General features: G+C 35.2%; 2 protein-coding genes and 1 pseudogene across 2 annotated transcripts; 1 reads left to right on the top strand and 2 right to left on the bottom strand.

Annotated features, from left to right (window-relative positions):
* Nucleotides 1-433: 433 nt before the first annotated feature.
* On the top strand, nucleotides 434-1,340 carry LOC147568632 (putative dynamin-related protein 4A pseudogene; annotated as a pseudogene).
* A 1,024-nt stretch (nucleotides 1,341-2,364) lies between these two features.
* LOC147568631 (protein FATTY ACID EXPORT 3, chloroplastic-like) lies at nucleotides 2,365-7,147 on the bottom strand. The gene is made up of 7 exons (XM_086655039.1): nucleotides 6,679-7,147; nucleotides 5,487-5,880; nucleotides 5,211-5,378; nucleotides 4,278-4,324; nucleotides 4,138-4,175; nucleotides 3,099-3,204; nucleotides 2,365-2,754 (listed from the first exon to the last, which is right to left on the bottom strand). Exons 1-6 carry the CDS (start codon nucleotides 6,877-6,879, stop codon nucleotides 3,114-3,116), a joined length of 939 nt encoding a protein of 312 aa, XP_086511165.1. The 5' UTR covers nucleotides 6,880-7,147; the 3' UTR covers nucleotides 2,365-2,754; nucleotides 3,099-3,113.
* Nucleotides 7,148-11,985: 4,838 nt separating this feature from the next.
* Nucleotides 11,986-15,907, bottom strand: LOC147568630 (uncharacterized). The gene is made up of 7 exons (XM_086655038.1): nucleotides 15,424-15,907; nucleotides 15,160-15,271; nucleotides 13,640-14,656; nucleotides 13,442-13,504; nucleotides 13,132-13,346; nucleotides 12,804-12,910; nucleotides 11,986-12,362 (listed from the first exon to the last, which is right to left on the bottom strand). The coding sequence occupies exons 1-7, from the start codon at nucleotides 15,508-15,510 to the stop codon at nucleotides 12,251-12,253; spliced, it is 1,713 nt and encodes a 570-aa protein (XP_086511164.1). The 5' UTR covers nucleotides 15,511-15,907; the 3' UTR covers nucleotides 11,986-12,250.
* Nucleotides 15,908-20,495: the final 4,588 nt, after the last annotated feature.

Genomic DNA, 20,495 nt, shown 5'->3' with positions numbered 1-20,495 from the left:
ATGCAAACGTGTTTGCAACAATCTGATATGCAAACGTGTTTGCAACAATCTGTTCTGCAAACGTGTTTGCAACAATCTAATCTGCAAACACGTGTTTGCATAATGTAAACTGCAAACTGTGTTTGCAAAATGTAAACTGCAAACTGTGTTTGCAAAATGTAAACTGCAAACTGTGTTTGCAAAATGTAGAGTAAGTACACTTTTTTGACAGACTAAACGTTTTCTCATTATAATTCAATACTAACTATCCTTTAATAAAATCAAGTTCCAATTTCATTATTAAATGCATGAACACTCTTCTTCCATCTCCAACTTCCCCAACCCACTATAAATATCAGCTGATTATACCCACCATTGCTACCAAATTACCCATCCAACTTCTCCTAGCTCCATCTCTAGCTCTCTAGCTCTGTTTCTCTCTTTTAGACTCTCAATGGCTTCCCTTCAAGATAGAACTTCCAAGTTCAAAATAAGTAGCCCAGAAAGCACCCTGAATAGCAAAAAAGTAACTCTTTCTCGTCCACTTCATGATGCTTCTCAAAGAGGTGACAAAACTCAGCATATTATAACTCCTCACAACAATGACATTGACAACGACTACAAGTTTACGAGCACAAATGTTGTAGCAAAAGAAACTCGACAAAATTCTATTCCACCTCTTATATCTAACTACAACGATCGTGTTCGTCCTCTTCTTGACGCTGTTGATAAGCTTCGTCACCTACAAGTTATGAGTGGAGGAATTCAACTACCTACCATTCTTGTAGTTGGCGATCAATCCTCGGGGAACTCGAGTGTTCTCGAGTCATTAGCTGGCATTAGTCTCCCTCGTGGTCAAGGAATATGTACTCGTGTACCGCTCATTATGCGCCTACAAAATCTCTCATTTCCTGAACCAAAAAATCAGTTGGAGTATCATGGAAAGGTTGCGCCTACTGATGAAGCTAATATTTCTGAAGCTATTTGTTCTGCAACCGAAGAGATTACGGGAAATGGTAAGTGTATATTGGACACTCCTCTTACACTTGTTAACAAAAATGGTGTTCCCGATTTAACCATGGTTGATTTGCCTGGTATTACTCGAACTCCTGTTTATGGTCAGCCAGAAGACATATATGAACAAGTTAGTAACTCATGAAGTATATTAGCCCAAAAGAAAGCATAATTCTCAATGTGTTAATTGCTACTGTTTCTCTACCTGTGAGTCAATTAGGATGTCTCGGAAAGTTTATAAAACTGGTGAGAGAACTTTGACTGTGGTTACTAAAGTCGATAAATCACCTGAAGGGTTACTTGAAAAAGTGACAGCTGATGAATGTGTAGCACTACAAGAAATATGAAACATGCATAATTAACATCCCTTTGTTTTGTCAAAAAGATTAAACGAGCAGAATTAACATCCCCTTGCTTTGAATAACAAGAAATCACAATAGTCCATGAAACTTTAGTTGTAAGAGGCATTTCATCAAACACATAACTTGCATTTAACATACTACAACAAGAACTACACATTAAAATGAATGTGTTCCCTACATTAACATCGCAAAGAAAACCTAATTTGACTACTACTGAGTACATCATCTAAATCTAACATACTACTATTGAAAATCAAATCAAAGCAAGAGTCGTTGTTCGCAAAGATGGTGATGGTTGTCCCTGTGTATTCAACATTCCAAACCATTGACTTAGTTAGAGAGCTCCATATAGAAATAAACCAAAATTTAGTTCCTAGATGGTTAGGGCTAGTTTCCATCACCGATCACTTTCCACACTAGTAGTTTCTCAAAAGCCACCACCACAATCAAGTTTTTTAGAGATCTGGGAGACGCACATGGATGCCTACTTGATGTAACTTTCCAAACCCCTACCACCATAACCAGCCACAATCACTAGACTTTCCCACTAATTTCAAATAAACCCTAATTCTCTGTATAAAACGAAACGAAAAGAAGAAGAAATCCTAGAACATTACCTCAGAAGCACGAACTACGGCGGAATTAGCTTCTTTTCAGCTCCAAATCGTCTGCCATGGAGGGAACTTAGGGTTCGTACTTCGTCCACTGCTATAGTTGTAGAGAGAGAGTATAAAACCATACAAGGGTAATATTGGTATATATTTAAAATATGTTTTAATTTTTGACCTGATTAATAATATTCTATATTATTTTAAACCTAATCAGTTATTAGCCTTAATGTTATGATAACTAATACATAATATTAAAAGGTGGGGGTTTTTATAGTTAATTTCAAAAGTTTTTGTACCCAAACAATCATTTTCCCAAATATCAAAGGTTAATTCTAATTTAGCCCTATATTTATCTGGCGTTCCAAGATGACCATCAAAACCATACTTTTGTTAGTCAATTTTAAAGTTGAAATTTTCTCTTCATTACTCTTCATTTTATAAATATTTCTTCATCATCTCCTTCATAATTCAATATCTGTATTTTGCAGGTCAATAATCTAGGGACTAAATGGACTTTAAGACCTATATATAAAGGACAAGATAAACAAATGCTCCTTTAGAATTTCCAATACCCCTAATATTTTTGTTCTCAGATATCTCAGTGACTTATTTTCTACTTACTTCCTCAAACCTTCATGAGCACACAATACAAGTAATGAAATTAACAAAAGAAAAAGCAGGGGTGTGCCCAATTCTCCCGGTTTCTTGATGGCCTTCAAGTTTCCTTCAATTTTCTTCTTAGCTAAAGCAAGGTTACCTAAATTCTCTCCAATGGATCTTGCACCCACCTGGTTTAGAAAAAAAAAAACAGAAACAAATCAGCATCACCTGAAACAAAAGAAAGGACTCTTTACGGGTCTGGCCCATGCCCGCAGCTTCTGGCCAGGAGAAATACTCGGCTGGACGTAGTGGTCACGGGCCCAACATGACGGCGAATTAGCATAAAGTAATAATCAAGAAGTTATGCCGTCTAGGTTTAGTAATGAGATCTTAGGCTCATTGAGAAGCTTGTTTTGGGAAAGAATGGGTCAGAATACTTGTTATTTGGTTTTGGTACTATCATTTCATTCACTATAGAGGAACCAGTTACAATATTTTTAACAAAAGCGAAACTAAGAATAGATATACTAACCCAGTATTAGGTAACCTAATTCGTCTCTCCACGCTCAAAGTTTGTGCTCTTGTTCTGATTGCCATCTACCATGATTCTATAGAGATAGAAAACAACAATTGAACCACTGCAAAACAAAGTTGTAATGTGTGTCAGAGAACTTGAAAGAGTGATACAAGAAGCATCATTTCACCCACTCACAAAAATTAAACAAATATCAGGAGCTACGCTTTCAAAAGAATAGAGTAAATTGGTCCATGGACAACGGTAAAACGGTTTTCAGAACGGTCTTGCTTTTCTTGATATCAAAATAACAGTTGGAACGGTTATAATGAATGTGGCAAAACAACGTTATCCGAGAACTTGAAGAACAGGTAACAGTCTCCCAACGGTACTGACAAAACAGTAATTATTTTGATTATAGTGAGTGCTTTAAAAACCAATTAGGAGATCTGTGTTAAGAATCGTATTTGATGAACAACACAAGAGAAGTTTATTTGGTGCTTTCAGCAGATATCTTCACTTTGAAGGAACAAACAGAGAAAACCTTAGAAAGTGAAGATCCGGGAAACGGGGTTAAAGATATATACGTATGAGAAATATAGGTTATATTGGATTAGGGTGTCTTTTGCATTCATAAGTGTGAAATGACCTTCACTTCGAGAGGAAATAACCCTAAGGAATTATGATTGCCAAAGACGATGAACAAAGAACTGAAATAGGAGAACAGGAAAATAAGCAGTAAACCTTGCATTCAAAAGCCTACCATTCATAGCCATGCTTTCTCAAGGCCTACATATTAAACCTAAAAGAAAATTTATATAAAAGAAAAAGGAAGGGGATGGGGGGGGAGGGTAAGAGGTGGGGCATATACTAAAAAATACACCACTTTCAAGTGAGCCAATACACCTCTAAACCTAAGAAGTTGAAACACAATTTTCTACACATCACAGATATATATATATATATATATATATATATATATATATATATATCTGTATAATAAATTAAAATAGACAAATAATAACAGCAATTCTTTAGAAGGACAGGTCATAAAAACCTGATGAAGGTCCTCAGAAAAGATGGAAGTGATGGCCTCTACAAGAACATGAAACAACTCTATCAGAATCCGGCAAAAAATGTAAAGATAAACTATAGCACTCGACTAACATCAGACATTCAACTACGTAGAGTTCTTACTTGAGAAAGTAATAGCATATCCCTTAGAAAGAGTATACCCGTAATAGCTGCCAATTGAAAGAAGAAATATTAGGACAGGATTTTGAGAGTTGAAATGAAGAAATAATAGAAAGATCTAAAAATCCATCCCTTATTAGAATATCAGAACTCACTACTGTAAAACAATGACAAGGAAATCAAATACAACAGCTTTTTGTTTTAAAAAACGAAGACAAAACATCATACAATATTCAACGACTTGTCTAGACCCTAGAACCACCAAGAAATTACCTGTGGAATCTAGTTTAGTTATTTATACCTAATTCGGACTTCCATCTTCCTATTGTCAGGATGCAGATAATTTCAATGGTAGATGGAGACAGACAACAAATGCTCAATCTATAAAACAGCCTCAGACAGTAAAACATCTCACTGATACCTACTGCAAAAGCTATACTAACTAGTAAGAACTATGTTCTGGCCCTTCTGGGGCCATGGCTGTAATGATTTATTCCAAATATGCTCAAGGTATGCTTCTTTTGCTCAATTAACACATTGTCATATGCTGCAAAAATGGAACAACTACCTCATACGAATTATTTATGCTGCAGTGACAGATCTATATTCTACAGTAGCATTGAGGTTTTCACATTAACTGGTAAAGATAAGGAAAAGCGACTAGAGATAGTGTGATTCGTGAAATTTTGTATTTACTATTTAGCATAACATGTTATTCCACGGATCCATGGTGAGTTTAACTGTAAAAATACAATAAAACTTCAAATTAAGAAGAACTATCCATTAAATATTTCCCTGAAGCAGAACATGCGATTAAATTTCTACATATGATTATATAAGCCATATACGAACTTTTATCATAAATCTACATCAGAGGTTATCATAAGTTATAATTTTACTAATTGGAACAAATTGAAATTTCTAGGCTGCACACACCTGCTTGGCCTTTCAGAGCCATATCAGAAGACTCCCCTCTTTTCCAGGATCTAAGACTTGATATACTTAAAGCCAGAAGGGCACCACCTAGGATAACACCAAACCTAATGCCGGAAAGACTACCAGTAAACATGAATGAGAGGAAACCCAAAGCAGTGAGGAGTGTACCTACACGGAGTACAAAATTCATAACATAGGTTAAAACACAAAAACTACTGGGCACCCAGCGCCCACGAAGTGTTTATGTTTTGCAAGATTTAAATACTTGATACATACCATATGGAATCCCAAGGTAAAAGTCTTGAACTTTTGAGGGTTCTTTGAGGTCAACTGACGATGAAGCAAAAGTTTCTACGATATCCTTCACCTCCTCAGGAGAATTTTCTGCTGCTGTCAGAAGATATTCTTTACCTTCTTCACTGAATTCCTTTGCTATTACACTCAATTCTTGACTTGCTTTCTCTGCTTGAATTTTCAACTGCTCTGAAGTCTCTTTCAGGATCACCTTTGCTTTCTTAGAATACAACTCATATGCCTCTTGGGAAATGCCCTGCATCTTTATTGTCTGTTCTTTGAGAGATTCCAGCATCTTTTTCCATGCTTCTTGTGATTCCTCAGCTTCTGCTTCAAGCTCACTTTTCGATTTTTCTACTTCTATCTCTGAATGGTTCTAAAAGCAGGATGAAAACCAAGAGCATTGTAATAGAAGGAAAGCAAGAAAGCCAAACTGCCAATTGTACTACTCAAAATACTTAAATAATCAAATGAGTTAAATCAAACAGTCACCCGCATAAATGATCCATTTTCATCCCGTGTGGCAACATTGGCACGTAAATAAGGAACTAGACAAATGGGGTTCTTTTCGCTTTTGACATGCACGGCCTCAAGCCGGAAGCACACAAAACAGACTACTGATTTAAGTGATAGAATGTCCATCTGAGATTTATGACATTGTTACTTGATTATGAAGGATATAAACCCTAAAAATACCACTGAATCACCGTAACTTTAGAAACAGAAAATTCCTTCATATGCTTAGGCTGAATCCCTGGTCCTACCCAAGCCATATACTAATCAACATAACAAATTTTCAAGGGTTTCCATGTCAATACATTCGTAAAAAAAAAAGAAAGTTTAAATTCGGGTCTTTATAGGTCATTGCATTTCAAGGACTCTCTTCCTATACCAATTAACCTGCTAACTAACTCCCAATTATGTAGCTGAACAAAAGAGAAACCTCTTTTCCCCCTAATCTTCAAAGACAACAATATGAAGAAATTCCCAAAAACTGTTCACAGTTAAATTCAATCAGAAAAAGAGTATAAATACTTTCTATCCAAATGAACTTCACAAAATTAACAAATAGGAAAAACTCTAGAGTGATTCTACATGAAAATTACCTATGAAAATGAACAAAATAAAAGATCGAGCATAGAAATGAAGGTTGATAACAGTGAAAATGAATTACCGAATCCTCATGCGAAGCGGAGAAGGATGAGATAAATTGATCTTTAGTCTTTCTCCGTTGATCTAGTGAGAGAAAATGAGATGTAAACCCTCTTGTGAAGCTGCAACGAGGAGTAATGGTTGTGGAGAATCTGTGAACATGAGGACGAAGATGAGTTTTGGATCGAATGGAATATAAAGAAGGAGAATGAGCTAAAGCCATGGAGAATGAATGAATTTTTCTTCAGAGGAAGAAATTAGGGTTTAGGGATTTAAAAGTGTTGGATGAGAAGTAGGTTTTATGTGTGTTGGAGAAGTACTCAGCAAAAGAAATGGAGTAGGAACAGAGAGAGAGAGAGAGAGAATCCCCCTGTGTCGCACGAAAAAGGAGAATACTTGTAGGTAGGTCAAAGTATCCTTTTTGGAGTGTTTTGGACTCCAACAATTATGTTAAGACCTAATAAAATTTGCTAAAACAAACTTCGTAGGTCAAAGTATCTGGCCTACCTGGCCAGATTTTTGCCTGATATACGTCGAGTTGTAACGTGGAAGGCTTATTTTCTACTTCAGAGTTGCCACATCATCACTCGAGTCGTGTAACTGAGGTGGTAATTACGTATTCAAATTACCGAGATTCGTACGAAAATATAAATATCATACGAGTGAGTTGGAAGGATATCATATCTTTAAATAATTAACAATTAAGACAAATTAAAAGTACAGACGATGTGCATGGAAGAGACCTAGCCCCATAGAGGCCTTTTTTATAGATGAAATGTAGAAATAGAATTTGCTTTCGCCCTCTATTTGTGGAAGATAAAATTTCTCACTTCACAAGTAAAGCTTTCTTTTGTCTTCTCCTTCATCGCCACTTCGCGAACAACCACCACTTTCATCAAACATCGACCATTACCACCTTCATATTCTCTACAATCTTCTTTACCAACATATCACTACCAAGCCTCGACAAGGTTTAGCCAAACAAGAGAAAGAAAGACATTGAGGATGTGTTGGTGGAGGCGTGTTTGTGACGATAAAGATGGAGAGGATTGATAGAGAAGATGAAGTAAATGGTGGTGATCTAGTAAAATGGTGATAAAAGAAAAAAAAAACCTTTAGTTTTAGATCTTTTAATTTCATCCAAACTAAAATAGTGGAAGAATAAGGACTTCAGCCAATTAAGCTTTTACTACCCATGTAGAACCTATCAAACCTATCAATTCCTTTCAAAAAAAAAAAAAAAAAAACCTATCAATTCAATTAGGATTCTTTTCAAATCTATATAATAAAACAGAAGGGAAATCGATGACGGGGACAAACATCTTTTTTTAATAAAGAATATTGTCTAGAAGCCCTTCTCAAAATTTAAAATATAGTCCTTCGTAAAAATAAAGTTACCTATTTAAAAAACAATAATCCTTTCCTTCTTAGAAATAAAAATTCTAATTTAAGAAAAAAAAAAGAAACAAAATAAATTTCAAGGGTTTAAAGAAGAAAAGAAATTAAAATCTCTCTCTCTCAATAAAATAATAACTAATTTAAGAGAAAATAAAAAAAAATAATAACTAATAAAAATCTCCCTCTCTCAATAAAATATAACAATAAATTTCGTAACATTTGATTGATATAAGTGTCCGTGCCCTAGGGCACGAGATATACCCTAGTTTAAGAAAAAACTGGAACCAATGCTCACCTCTTCAGTTTTTCAAATAACATCTCTTTTTTACTTTCAACTTCTTTTATCTTGTTCTCTTTTTTTTTGAAACGGTACATATAGTATTAAGAAATTAAAGCATTCTTACAATAAAAATTAACAAGAAAACAGGGAACATTATGCCAAGTCTTCGTTCTATTCTTTATCCTAGCCCATTTCGATAGCTTGTCTGCAGGAGTGTTGAATTTCCTAATCGTGTGTTTGAATTGCACCTTTTGTAGCCTCTTTTTGACTTCGTGAATTTTTTGAATGTGCATTTTGCATTGCCATTGTATTCCTTGATTGCCGTTCTTTATGTTATTGATGATGTTGATATTGTCACTTTCGATGATGATGTCGTTATAGTTTTTAGCTTTTGTCCAAGGATAGCTATGGCTTCACTTTCCTCACTGGTTCGACACCTAATTGTGGTGGCGTGCGCTTCTATGAAATTCGAATTCGAATCATGTATTATTAAGCTGGTACCTGTTATAGATTCAACATTTATAAAGGAAGCATCTACATTTATTTTCAAGCAGGACTGTTCTGGGGGTTGCCATTTATGTTGATTGATTATATTTTTGTTCCTCAGATGAGATATTGTTTTCGGGTAGTTTTGAATCATATTTATTATCGTATTGATAGAATTGATTTCTGGAAGCAGTGATCACATCTGGTTTTCCATATTATCCATAAGATGGTTGCATAGTGAATGTTATTTGTCGTTTTACCTTTATTCGATGCATTCTCCCAAGAGAAGATCCAATCCGTCACTGAGGGAATATTGGTGGAGATGATGTTAAAGTAAAACCACACATTTCTCGCTAGAGGGCAGTGCAGCAAAGCGTGTTCTATTGATTCAATTTCATTGCAATTGGGACAGTTCAGATTATTGTCAATATATTGACTAATTCTCGCTTTCACCGGAAGAGCTTTGGAGCAAATTTTCCAAATGAAAATTTGGATTCTATGCACCGTAGGGATAGACCAAATAAAATTCCAGTTGGGGGACTGGGGCATAGGGGAGTTCATGCTATTGCAAAGGTGTTGATACATAGATTTAACCGTGAACTTACCTGATTCGGTGAGGATCCATTTCTTCTGGTCTTCACCATCTTCGTAAATGGGGATAGCTTTGATTAGGTTCTTAGTAGCATCATCAAAGTTGTTGGTTAGAGTATCCTCATTCCAGTTATTATTCGAGATAAGTTGAGAGACCGTGGTAAGATTAGAATTTTGGTTATTGCAAGGAGGGTTACTGAGAGAGGGGATCCACTTATCTTCCCAAATATTAATCTTTTCTCCATTGTGAACTTCCCACGTAGTAAAATCTTCGATATTATTGAGGTGTTTTCTGATTGTTTTCCATTGCCAAGAGTGATGAGACTTAGCTGGACCTGGGTTTTCCGTGTGCGGGAAATACTTAGCTTTTAAGAACTGGACCCAAATGGCCTGAGGTTCAGCTTTGATTCTCCAGGCTAACTTGCTTAACATAGCTATGTTATCAAGTTCGGGGCGATGAATACCAAGACCACCCATGTGTTTAGGGAGGCAAATTGCAGACCAAGATTTGGTGCATATGCCTCTGGACCTACCACACCAGAACGACTTTTGGACAGTCGAAATGCTTTTGCTAATGTCTTTGGGAATGGCAAAGCATTGCATTTGGTATCGGGGTACAGCCGCAGCTATTGTCGATATGACAACAGTGCGCCCAGCTTGGGAAAGGAACGAGCGGTTCCATTTCTCGAGTTTGTTTTTAATCTGATGGATGATGTCATTAAAAACCTTCACTGTTATACAAGAGACGGAACTATAGCTCAGTGGTTGGGACCTTGCCTTGCGCTCTAGAGGCGTGACGGTCGGTTCTCCTCACCCATACTTCCATCCTCATTTTTGATCTTTTTATCTTCTTTTCGAAGTGTTAAAAACATCTCGTGCATATACGAAAGGCGCCTCCACAAGGGAAAGTTTTGTGAGGGAAATAGGTGCCTTATAAATTTTTAGGGGGTGTCTTTAAACCCACCCTTCTTAACTAGAGAACTAACTTTTCTCTCTATTCTACCCTTATAATATGGTCAACTCACAAAAATAACCCCCAAATTTTAACCAGCTTCTAAAATAGCTCCTTAAGCATTTTTTTTTTTTTGTCTTTTTTCTTTGATACGTCTTATGTAAGTCTGCTCCGGCTATCTAAAATTTATGGTTCCAACCCTGGTCGAGATCTTGAGTTTAGAGCCAAAAATCACTTAAAATCGATTTCGGATGAATGATATATTCACGTTTAAAGTTTGGACGAGATTTGGTTATTTTAGGGACTAAAACGACAAAGAGGAATAGTTGGTTTGGGGGGGCTAGATAATGAAGCGCAGAATGTGGCTAACAGACAGAGTGTTGAGTGTCTGCATCCAATGCATGCGATCCAACGGATGACATTCTCTTTCGGGCGTACTTAGGTCACCTTCTAAAAGGGCTCGATCGCGCCCAATCAGACGACCCAAGATCATTCTGCTTCGTGCAGGAGGTCAGATATCTCAATTCTCTCAATGTAACGGTCAATTGTTTCATTTTGTTGGGAGGATTTCAGTATTAATAAAGGGATCATATTCTCTCCACGGTTTTAAGCAAGATCCAGCGCTCTAGAGATGTGTCACTAAAAATCAAGAGATGTGTCCCAAATGAAGCTACCTATTAGATTCTTATAAATTGAACCCAAAATAACTCCAAATTTCATTCTGTTTTCTCTTGGGAATTCAACACTCAGAGCTCTATATTCTTGTGTGTCGAGAATATAGCTAAAAGGTACAAGTTAGGAGCATTCTGGTGTTCTAGAATAGCACTTCAGTGGAAATATCTGAAGGATTCCATTAAGTCCTTTCCTCTCTTCTGAGTAAATTAAGCTTTCCATGCATGTTTCGAATATAACCCTTAAATCAAAAGATGTAATCAAGAGCATGAGATCAAAGGCATTCTAGTATGTCTAGAATACGAAATCAAAAGCATTCCAATATATCTAAAATCAAGAATCAAGAGTTTTATAGTGTATCTTTAGACTCTTAAATCAAGAGCTTTCGATTGAGTCTGGAACTTGGAGTTAGGGGCATCTAATTATGTCTAGAAGACAAAACCAAAGTCATGAGTTATCTCGAAACCAAGCCACAAGTCATGATTATGAAGAAATCAAGTCAAGAGTTTAGAAGGACAAGTCAAGAAGTTCATATTGCTTATGGGTTCGCACACTTTCAGAATCATAAAGTATTGTCACAATCATGAAAGGAAGTCGTTGTATTCTGGGAGACATACACCCAACTATTAGTACTATTACAGGGATGTAAAATGTCTTAAGAAATGATGATATATTATCACCTCAACTTAACTTTATGTCTATCTCTGTTTTGTCTGAATGAACGTCTAATGTTAGGCATAAACGTTGTCGATCTCTCAAAAAATAATTAGGGAACGGGTTATTCTAGTATGAGTATAACCAGAACTTCTGTTTGACAAAACAGATAAAGTGACAACTCGAAAAACAGTCTTGCTATTCTGATTCAACTTAGAACAAAAATTCGGGTTTTTTAATGAGTAAACCAGAAAGAGTGAATACTCAGAATTGAACCAGGAAAACAACAATCAGCATAAACAAAAGTGTTTTGCATTAATCATGATCAACACTTAAATAAAACCCTAAAAGAGCTTTTGTGTTATAATTCTCTTAACATCCAAATGTTTAAATTAATCTCTACAATAATTGAATGGAAAATCAAGAAGTGTACAACAGAGGGGATTTGGGGGAATGAAGTTAAATAAGATGATTTTATTTTGTTTTTTTGAATCTTTTTTTGGTATTTAAAATTATAAGCACTTAAAATTTGGGGGAATGAAGTTTAAGCAAATAATAAGGTTAAAAAGGGTAGACATTTTTACTACCCATGATTAAGTCACTTGTGGAGTAGATTGAGGCTGCTGCTGCTTTAACAGATAGTTCTTTTGCTGGGTTCCCAACTTTTTTCAATCTGCAATTTAAGAGTAATTTCAATTTGAGCAAAAATCTTGGACTTAATATGAAAGATGAACTTCTCACATGACCGTGAATATGCATTTTAATCACAGATAGAATGTAACTCTTTTGTTGACAACAAATAGAATATAACTAGTTTTTCGTATAAGTAACCTTTATGTTGTCAAAGCCCGATACCACGGTTCTGTCATAATTCTATTTCATATTATGGGTACCTCGTCTCTCTGATTTGTCGCCTTTTGAGAAACTGCAATGAACTATACTATATCCTATGACATATTTATGTATAATATTTATAGTGCATAAAGAGCAAGTCTAGCTAGAACTTAACCACAATCTTCTAACCTAGACTAAGTAGAAGTTATATCGTTTGGTCACGATATGGTAGTAGCAACTTGAGAATTTGCTGCACTGTCGAAAGATTGAATAGGTGTACCTGGAGTCATGTTCTGGTCCGCCTAACTGAAAATCATGCCAGTTTACACATTGGAGACCCCATTCACAGTGCATTTGCATCTCTTTCACTTTATTCATCCAGCATTCCTGAATCAAAATTCAACAAAAGATCTTAAATTTGAGAAACAAAAAACAGAACTTTCTAAGATCAAAGAAAATGATTCCGGATTTTGTTAATTTATCATTTGAGTAGGCATAACTTAAAAGACATTCGAAATGGCTCAAGGACCTTGGAGTGAAATAAATCTAGTCTAATGGAAATTGGAAACAAAGAAAATAATGATCCAACTTTGTGAGACTATACTTACTAGCTGCTTTCCCTCTTCAGAGAGTGCTACTTCCATCTGACCAAAAAGAGCAGACCATCTTGCTCGGTGTACGTCTGAGTTTGAATTTCTGAGAACAGTAAGAGAATTGGTAGAGTAGGAAGCGTTCTCTTGTTCAGATGAGAACTCTCTTGCCATTAACAAAGGCAATTCAATCTGAATTACAGCTTGTAGTCTCTTCTTACTGCGTTCTAGCGCTGTATATTAAAAAAAAAATCAGAAAATCATCGATAGGAGAGTCTATTTTCATTCTCGTAATTTGTTTAAGAGACTTCAGAAAGCCGATTATTACCTGCCAGGCGCCCTCTTATATCTTGATAAACAACTTCCAACCATTGTGAAGCCACAGTTGCAGCTACAAAAAATGAAGGAAAAGCAGTTCTTTTCAATAATAGCGAAGTTGAAAGCGGATGAATTTGAAGAAAACATGGATAAAATTATACTGGTGTAACAATAAGATGAGAAGAGTGTGTTTTATAATGAAACTGACCTTTTACAGAAAGAGAAGTAATACTTGATTGATTTGTCGAGTCTTGGGAACTCATGGAACTTATGTTCTCTGATGGCATAGAGATGGAAGGATATAACTTAAGCCTTTTATATGTTCTATTCTCTGGGACTGAGACAAAACTTGAAGAACCAGAAGTATCATCACAAACCCTTTTATATGCTCGATAAATAGCATCATCTTTTCCTTTTGCAAATTCATTTTTACGAAAAATACTAAATCCGCGAGCTTCTGAAACAAGAATTCTTTTAGGATCAGTCTTTTGATCTTGTGTTTCCTTGGTTACTCTTATCAACTCGCTTCCTGTCAGCTTATCCGCTTTGCCGTTTTCATTTTTTTCTGACCTCACGAGAGCTTTGATTATGGAATGGACCTGCTTACTATTTCTAACATGGGTTATGATCCCAGGGTTCAATCCAGTCAGTAGTCCACTTGGAGCTGCTATTCTTGTGAACCTATTGATCTCTTCTTTCTTTGCAACATCCATTTTTTTCTTTAGTGTTTCACTTTTAGTTTTCCTTCCACGGCGTTTTGGTATTGGTATGCTCGCCTGTGAAATTGACAGGAACCCATTTTGTTTCATCTCTTTCCACTTTCTGAGTGAGTCGGTCTCCTCTATAGGACCAGTAGAGCTCCCACACTCAGAATCTTCTCTAGATTTCAGTTGATGATGAACTTTGTAAGCATAAAATGGATCTTTTTCTACTGAGTTAGAATTGTCATCTGCATTTAGATCAAATCTGAAACTTCTTGAGGTTTCACTTCCAAGTTGTCGATCTTTATCCTGCTTTGAAAGCACAGTGTTGTTGCAGTTTCCGGCAACGCTTGAAGCATAGACAACAGAGGATGGCTTTTCCGCTTGTGGCATTGTAAGTTGAAGATGTACAGGTTCTCGATGACAGTTTTCTGCAATATGAAGACTCTCTTTGTTTTGACCAAATTGAAGTCGATTCATGGTCTCTTTGCTTATTGAAGATTCTGAACCACGGGTTTCGCTTCCTAGTGGAAAAAAATTAAGAACTAGATATTAAGTAAAATCTTAATTTCCATATATACAAACAAATAAGACCGAAATAGAATATCACGAGTAAATTCATGTGTAACCGAGGAGATACGCAAAGAAGAGACAACCCCACTTACAAGAACCAAATTCCCTTATGTTTAATTCTAGAAATAAAAATCTTACATCCACGAAGTAGTCCAGAAAATATTATTTGCTCTTATAACCCATTTAAGCCTGAAGATTTGATACCTCAATATCCAACTCAATAACCATATGTATGGCTAATCCCCTAACTAAGGCCATTTCTTTCTTCTATGAATAGATATGGTTCATATGAATTGATGCATAAGGGAATTGTCATTGGGGGTAAGGATATCGATTTGTCGATTTTGAGAAAACACAATAAGTTTGATAAGAAAAGATCCTGATAAACTATATAATTCACATATTAAAGAACAACCCATGATCTAAAATCAGTATAATTGAAATTATAAATTACCTTCAGATCGTAAAACGGACTCAATGTCTCGCATTTTAACTCTCTTATGACAAATCTCAAAATCTTCTTCTGATTCATTGCTACTCAATTGTCTCCTCTTTTCTCCCATTACCTAGCAATCAAGATAATTAACAAAAAATCAAATCAAGAAATCAAAAAAAAAATTGGGGTAGAAAAAGAAACTAAGAGAGATACTAATTCAATAATCCATCCACCCATTAGAGAAATTCACAAACTTAATAAGACAAAGAATAAAAACCCAACCTTGGAGTCAGATCTGGTATTAGCAAAAGAAGGATCTGAGAGAGATACTGAGCTGCTAACACTGTTATTCAATCTGCTCATAATCATCAAAGTATTCACTAAAAATACAGATAAAGATTTCAGATGTTGAAAAGAAACAAAAAGATTCAACTCAAAATTCTTCTGGGTTTTTCTTATAATCTGCTAATAAGATAACCCAATCTTTCAATTTTGCATTTATGCTGTATAACTTATTGTGAGAAATTAGGGTTTTCTCATTTATTTGTTTCAATAGACATTAACCCGCCGGCTGCATTTAGAGTTTTCTGGTCTCTCTCTCTCTCTCTCTCTTAAAAAATGAAATCAGTCAGATCTCACACAACGATTGTGTTTTGAAATTTTTTTGTTTTGTTTTTTGAAATTCAAAATTTGGAGGGACGGCTGAGTTAGTGTGGTTTAAAAAGTAGAGAAAGTTGAATTTGAGCCAAAATAAGATTTTGTTGGCGCCTATTGGTTATCCCTAGTTTTCATTTTGTCACAGGACTTTGGATTCCGTTATTTTAGGTTGTACTATTCACCCCACTCATAATGTGAGTAACCACAACTCTCTTATTCATTCCTAATTAGTTTCTATTTCATGTGCCCTAAAGAGCATCTCCAATCCATAATTCAAAAAAAATTAAATTAAATTACACCATGTATCGAGTATCAATTGAGATTCTCTTTTCTAGATGACACAATTGAGATCTTTAATTCGAAAGATATCTTCAGTATAACATTTTAAAAACTTTAAAATTACTTAAGGGTATTTCCTAAATGGTTAATTTTGTATTTAATATTAATTGGACAATTGAGATTCTCAATAGAAATCTCAAATATTGAGTTTCTTCTTAAGACATCTTGTAATTAAAGATATTTAAACTTGCATTGGAGAGAGTTTTTTTTGTTAAAAAAAAAACAAAAAAAATCCTAGGTGGCACTTTCAGCTTTTCAAAGATATTTGCATTGGAAATGCTCTAAGAGCATCTCCGATGCAAAACTCAATCTTAAAATCTTAAGAAACACCTAGAACCTTAAAGTTTTTCTAAAAAAACATCTCGATGCAAAACTTAAATGAGATCTTAACATGATGTAAAAATATTTAATTTTATGATGTCTCAATTACAAATTTTATTTTTGAGTATCTTAAGTGTCATAGTCATCAAATTTTTAGACTAATAAAAAGACTTTATCTCTCACCTACTTTGTTCTATTAAATACAGAGTTGATACTATGCCCGACCAGTATCCCGGTTAGGGTACTTGGCCTGTCCAGATCTAGTAAGAAAAGTGATCATGCTCGTCCAAGTACCCCGGTCGGGATTCAACCGAGATACTAGTCGGACATAGTATCATTTTTGTATTAAGTATCTGTGTGACATTTGTGTCGATGTCAAAAAACGTCAGCCCCGATTATCAGTCAAGAAACAAAGATTTGATGTTGGATCACGTCTGAATGGTTGATATTTCGTCTGAAGAAATGATACCGCTCCTTTAACTCCCACTCTTGGAAACCTGGCGGAAAACCTGCAAAGAGTTCAGGAACCTCTTCGACGCTCAAGACAGTCAGATTGTCCTTTGAAGTTAAAGATTGAGTATTGATTGATCCTTTAGGAACGTACCTTGTTGAAGGTGATGTGATGCCCTTTTATAGGCTGTTTTGGATCGACTGTGATAAACAGTGAGATTGAGGCGGTTCAAATCTACTGTGTTGTATCGAAACTACTATTTCGTAGTTAGAGTCTCGTTTTGAGTTTATCTCGTATCTAGGATAATTAGAAGTTCCATTGTTTAGAGATCCTTCGTAGATATCCTGTTAAGATAATAGATCTTCTACGAGATATTTCCTCCTTTGAGACTTTTGAAACCCAAGTTAATCAAATAATTAAGATCGTAGGCTTGTAGCCGACTGAGATCTTGATAAAGATTCAAGATGAAGTCGGTAAGCCTGTGGAGCGCTTTTGCCTTCTCGTGTTTAAGGTGTAAGGCATCGACTTAGCTCACATGGACCCCTACACTTCTAGCGAATCCCAAGGCAGACCTGGTTGTGTTTGAGGGAGGCAAGGATGGAGCTCCTTAAATGATCTTGCTGACTTCACGATTCTGGGCTTAGGTGGCAGACATTTTCAGACTCAGTTGTCTTATTGTAATAAGACGGGTTGACCCATTGCGCTTTTGATCTTTTCTTGACTTCTTGACGCCAGTCAACGAGTGACCATTTTATGTATCATCAATTTGTAACTATTAGAGTTTTTTGAGTGTTGCATTGGAGAATGGCTCGAGTTAGAGACACTCAATTTAGCCATATAGGAAAGAGAATCTCAATTAAGACTTGACACCGAAGTCAATTAAAGTTTTTTTTTAGTTTCGCATTGGAGATACTCTAAGTTTAGGTTAGTTAGTTTCCCACGTTGCCCTTAATTTATACAAGATGTTCAGTTTTTTTTTTCGTTTTCGAGTATAGTTAGGTGAAGTCAAAATTAACTTTTTAAAAATCGTTTTGTTTTTCATTTTTCTTCTACGGTCATTATTTATCACACCTTCAACAGAGAGATGTCCACGTAGAGTGTAAAGCCAGCGAAGCATATAAGTATAAAAGTTAAAAATATTTACTGAACAAGAAACAGTCAGACTCTCTAGTGCGAAGGCAAGTTATCCGACAAGGAGATCTCACTTCCACTTTGAATCCCCTTTTTGACAATTGTAGTAGTTTTACCCGCTTAATTTTGTTTAATTCGTGATTGTCCTTACTTTCTTACTAGCTACCTCTGGACCCTATTTGTCCTTTTTTTTTTACCCTTCCTGTACATTAATATGTATCTTGTTTGGCCCCATAAATTTTTTATTCAAGTTTGACATTTTCTTCTTACGATTCCATCCAAACTTTAAGTTGTTTTCTTGTCTTAGTGCGGTTGCTTGGGCCCCAACGTGATGAAGGGCCTCATGTGTTTGAATTTTGTATGTCAATTTCAAAAATAAAAATTATATTCTTAACAAATATGTAACATGTTTTAAGTTGTAGCTTACTGGTAAAGTATTTAAATAGGTGCAATAAGTCAATGCTTCAAATCCTCCATTAAACATTATAAGGAATTTTATTTATTTTTTCCAACATGCATCATGTAGGGTCTCAACTTTTAACTCTGTTTGGGGTCCCTCAAATGTCTGGGTCAGCACCTGCCCTTATGTCTTATTTACGCTTCAGTTATGTCTATGTATATGAGCAATTGATATATTTCTTGAAATCACTATATTATCTTTGTCTCTCTCCGTTAACCCCCTTCCTTGACATAAAAATGTGAAGGTTCATTGTAATGATAGAAAGTCCCTCATTCTTTTTGATGAAAAGTATCTCCAAACTCATTATGTTTTTTCCAATGCATTCAACATCAAGAGTTTTATCTTCATTTGTGTCTAGGATATCAACTTTAAAAAGAAAGTCGGGAGCATTTTAGGTATCCAGGATATCACCGCTATGATAAACGTGAGAAAGATTCTAGTATGTCTAGAATCATAATCGGGAACATTTCCATATGTCTATAATCCAAAATCAGTAGTATTCTAGTATATCTTGAATATTGAGTCCAAATCACTATAGTGTAACTTGATTATATAATTAACCGCATTCTACTGAATCTAGAATATGATGTCCAGAGCATCCTATCGTGAGTGGAAAATTAAATTGAAGTAATGAGTTACCTAGAAATCAAGTCAGGAGTTATGTAGAAATTAAATTAGGAGTCAAAAAGTGCAAGTCATAAGAAGTCAAAGAGTTTATAGTGCTTGCGAAAGTTCCCCCGCTTTCAAAACTGTGAAGTACCATCATAACCCTAAAAGGGAGTCATTGGATCCTAAGAGGCATAGACTCAAACATTGGCATTGTTACATAGGTGTAAAATATCTTAAGAAAATATAGTTTATTACCGCCTTGACTTACTCGCATTACGTCTACCTAAGTTTTGTCCGAATGAACGTCTACTGTTAGGCACCAACGTTATCACTCTACCAATTTTAAAAAAGGGGTATTATGTTTGAGTATAACAAAAACTTTGTTTTCATTCGACGAAATAGATAGAGTGACAACTCAAAAATATAGTCAGACTATTTTGCTTTGAGTACGAACGCAAACTTAGTTTTAATGAGTAAACCAAATAGACTGAAAACTCAAATCGAATCATGAAAAACAACAATAGAAATAGAGAAACGAAAGCTATTCTTTGTTTAACGTTTAAAAATAGAGAGAAATGGATAACAAGAATATCAGAGGAAAGAGAGAATTAGATTGAAAATTCACATATAATTTGTTTGGTAAATTAACTTTTCTTCGAAGGTTATTAATGGGGATGATGAACAAAGCCTGAACAAGAAATTGGCTGAAGAATATACTGGAAATCAGAGTCAACTTGAGATTGCATCTTATTTCCGTACTAAGTGCGAACCTGGTTTCTTTCCAGGTTCTCTTGGGCTAGAAAACTATGCATAGTATTATAATATGATCGTAAAATTGGATTCATCTCACTTAGTATTAGTTAGAACATCGACAAAAAATGCTTCATGTTGTCAACGGATCACACAACTTTTTTTTATCTCTATTATGTATTATCCCTGGAATTCTAACTCATTATATATGAATTCTAACATTAATCAATATAATGTGAAAAAAGATGATTTACAAGTGTCAACTTGTCGATAATTATATTATCATGTTTATGATTGAGAATTCATTATATATGAATTCTAACATTAATCAATATGATTGAAAATATCTTGAGATCACCCTCGGTGGATTAGAGAAATTGATCATTCCTCTTATTATAGATCTCATTTTAGTGCAAATAGTAGGTTGTGTTTGAATGATGTAAAAACAGTTAGCCTAAGAAATAAAATAAAATAAAATATATAATTGGAAGGTCGAAATCTAACTTAATTAACTCATAAGTGTCTTAATAAATAGCATATGGAGGAGATACAAGAAGGCACTGCCTTTATTTTATTCAATTACCAACTATACAGGCAGCAGTTCCAAAAGTAATTCTTGATGTCAAAATTTGTCAA

This window comes from Eschscholzia californica, unplaced genomic scaffold (assembly GCF_041429995.1).
Source record: "Eschscholzia californica isolate CP2 unplaced genomic scaffold, dmEscCali1.0.p SCAF_1, whole genome shotgun sequence".
Classification (NCBI taxonomy): Eukaryota; Viridiplantae; Streptophyta; class Magnoliopsida; order Ranunculales; family Papaveraceae; genus Eschscholzia; species Eschscholzia californica.
The sequence above is the reverse complement of the archived record's forward strand: the minus strand, read 5'-3'. Positions and strand labels throughout refer to the sequence as shown.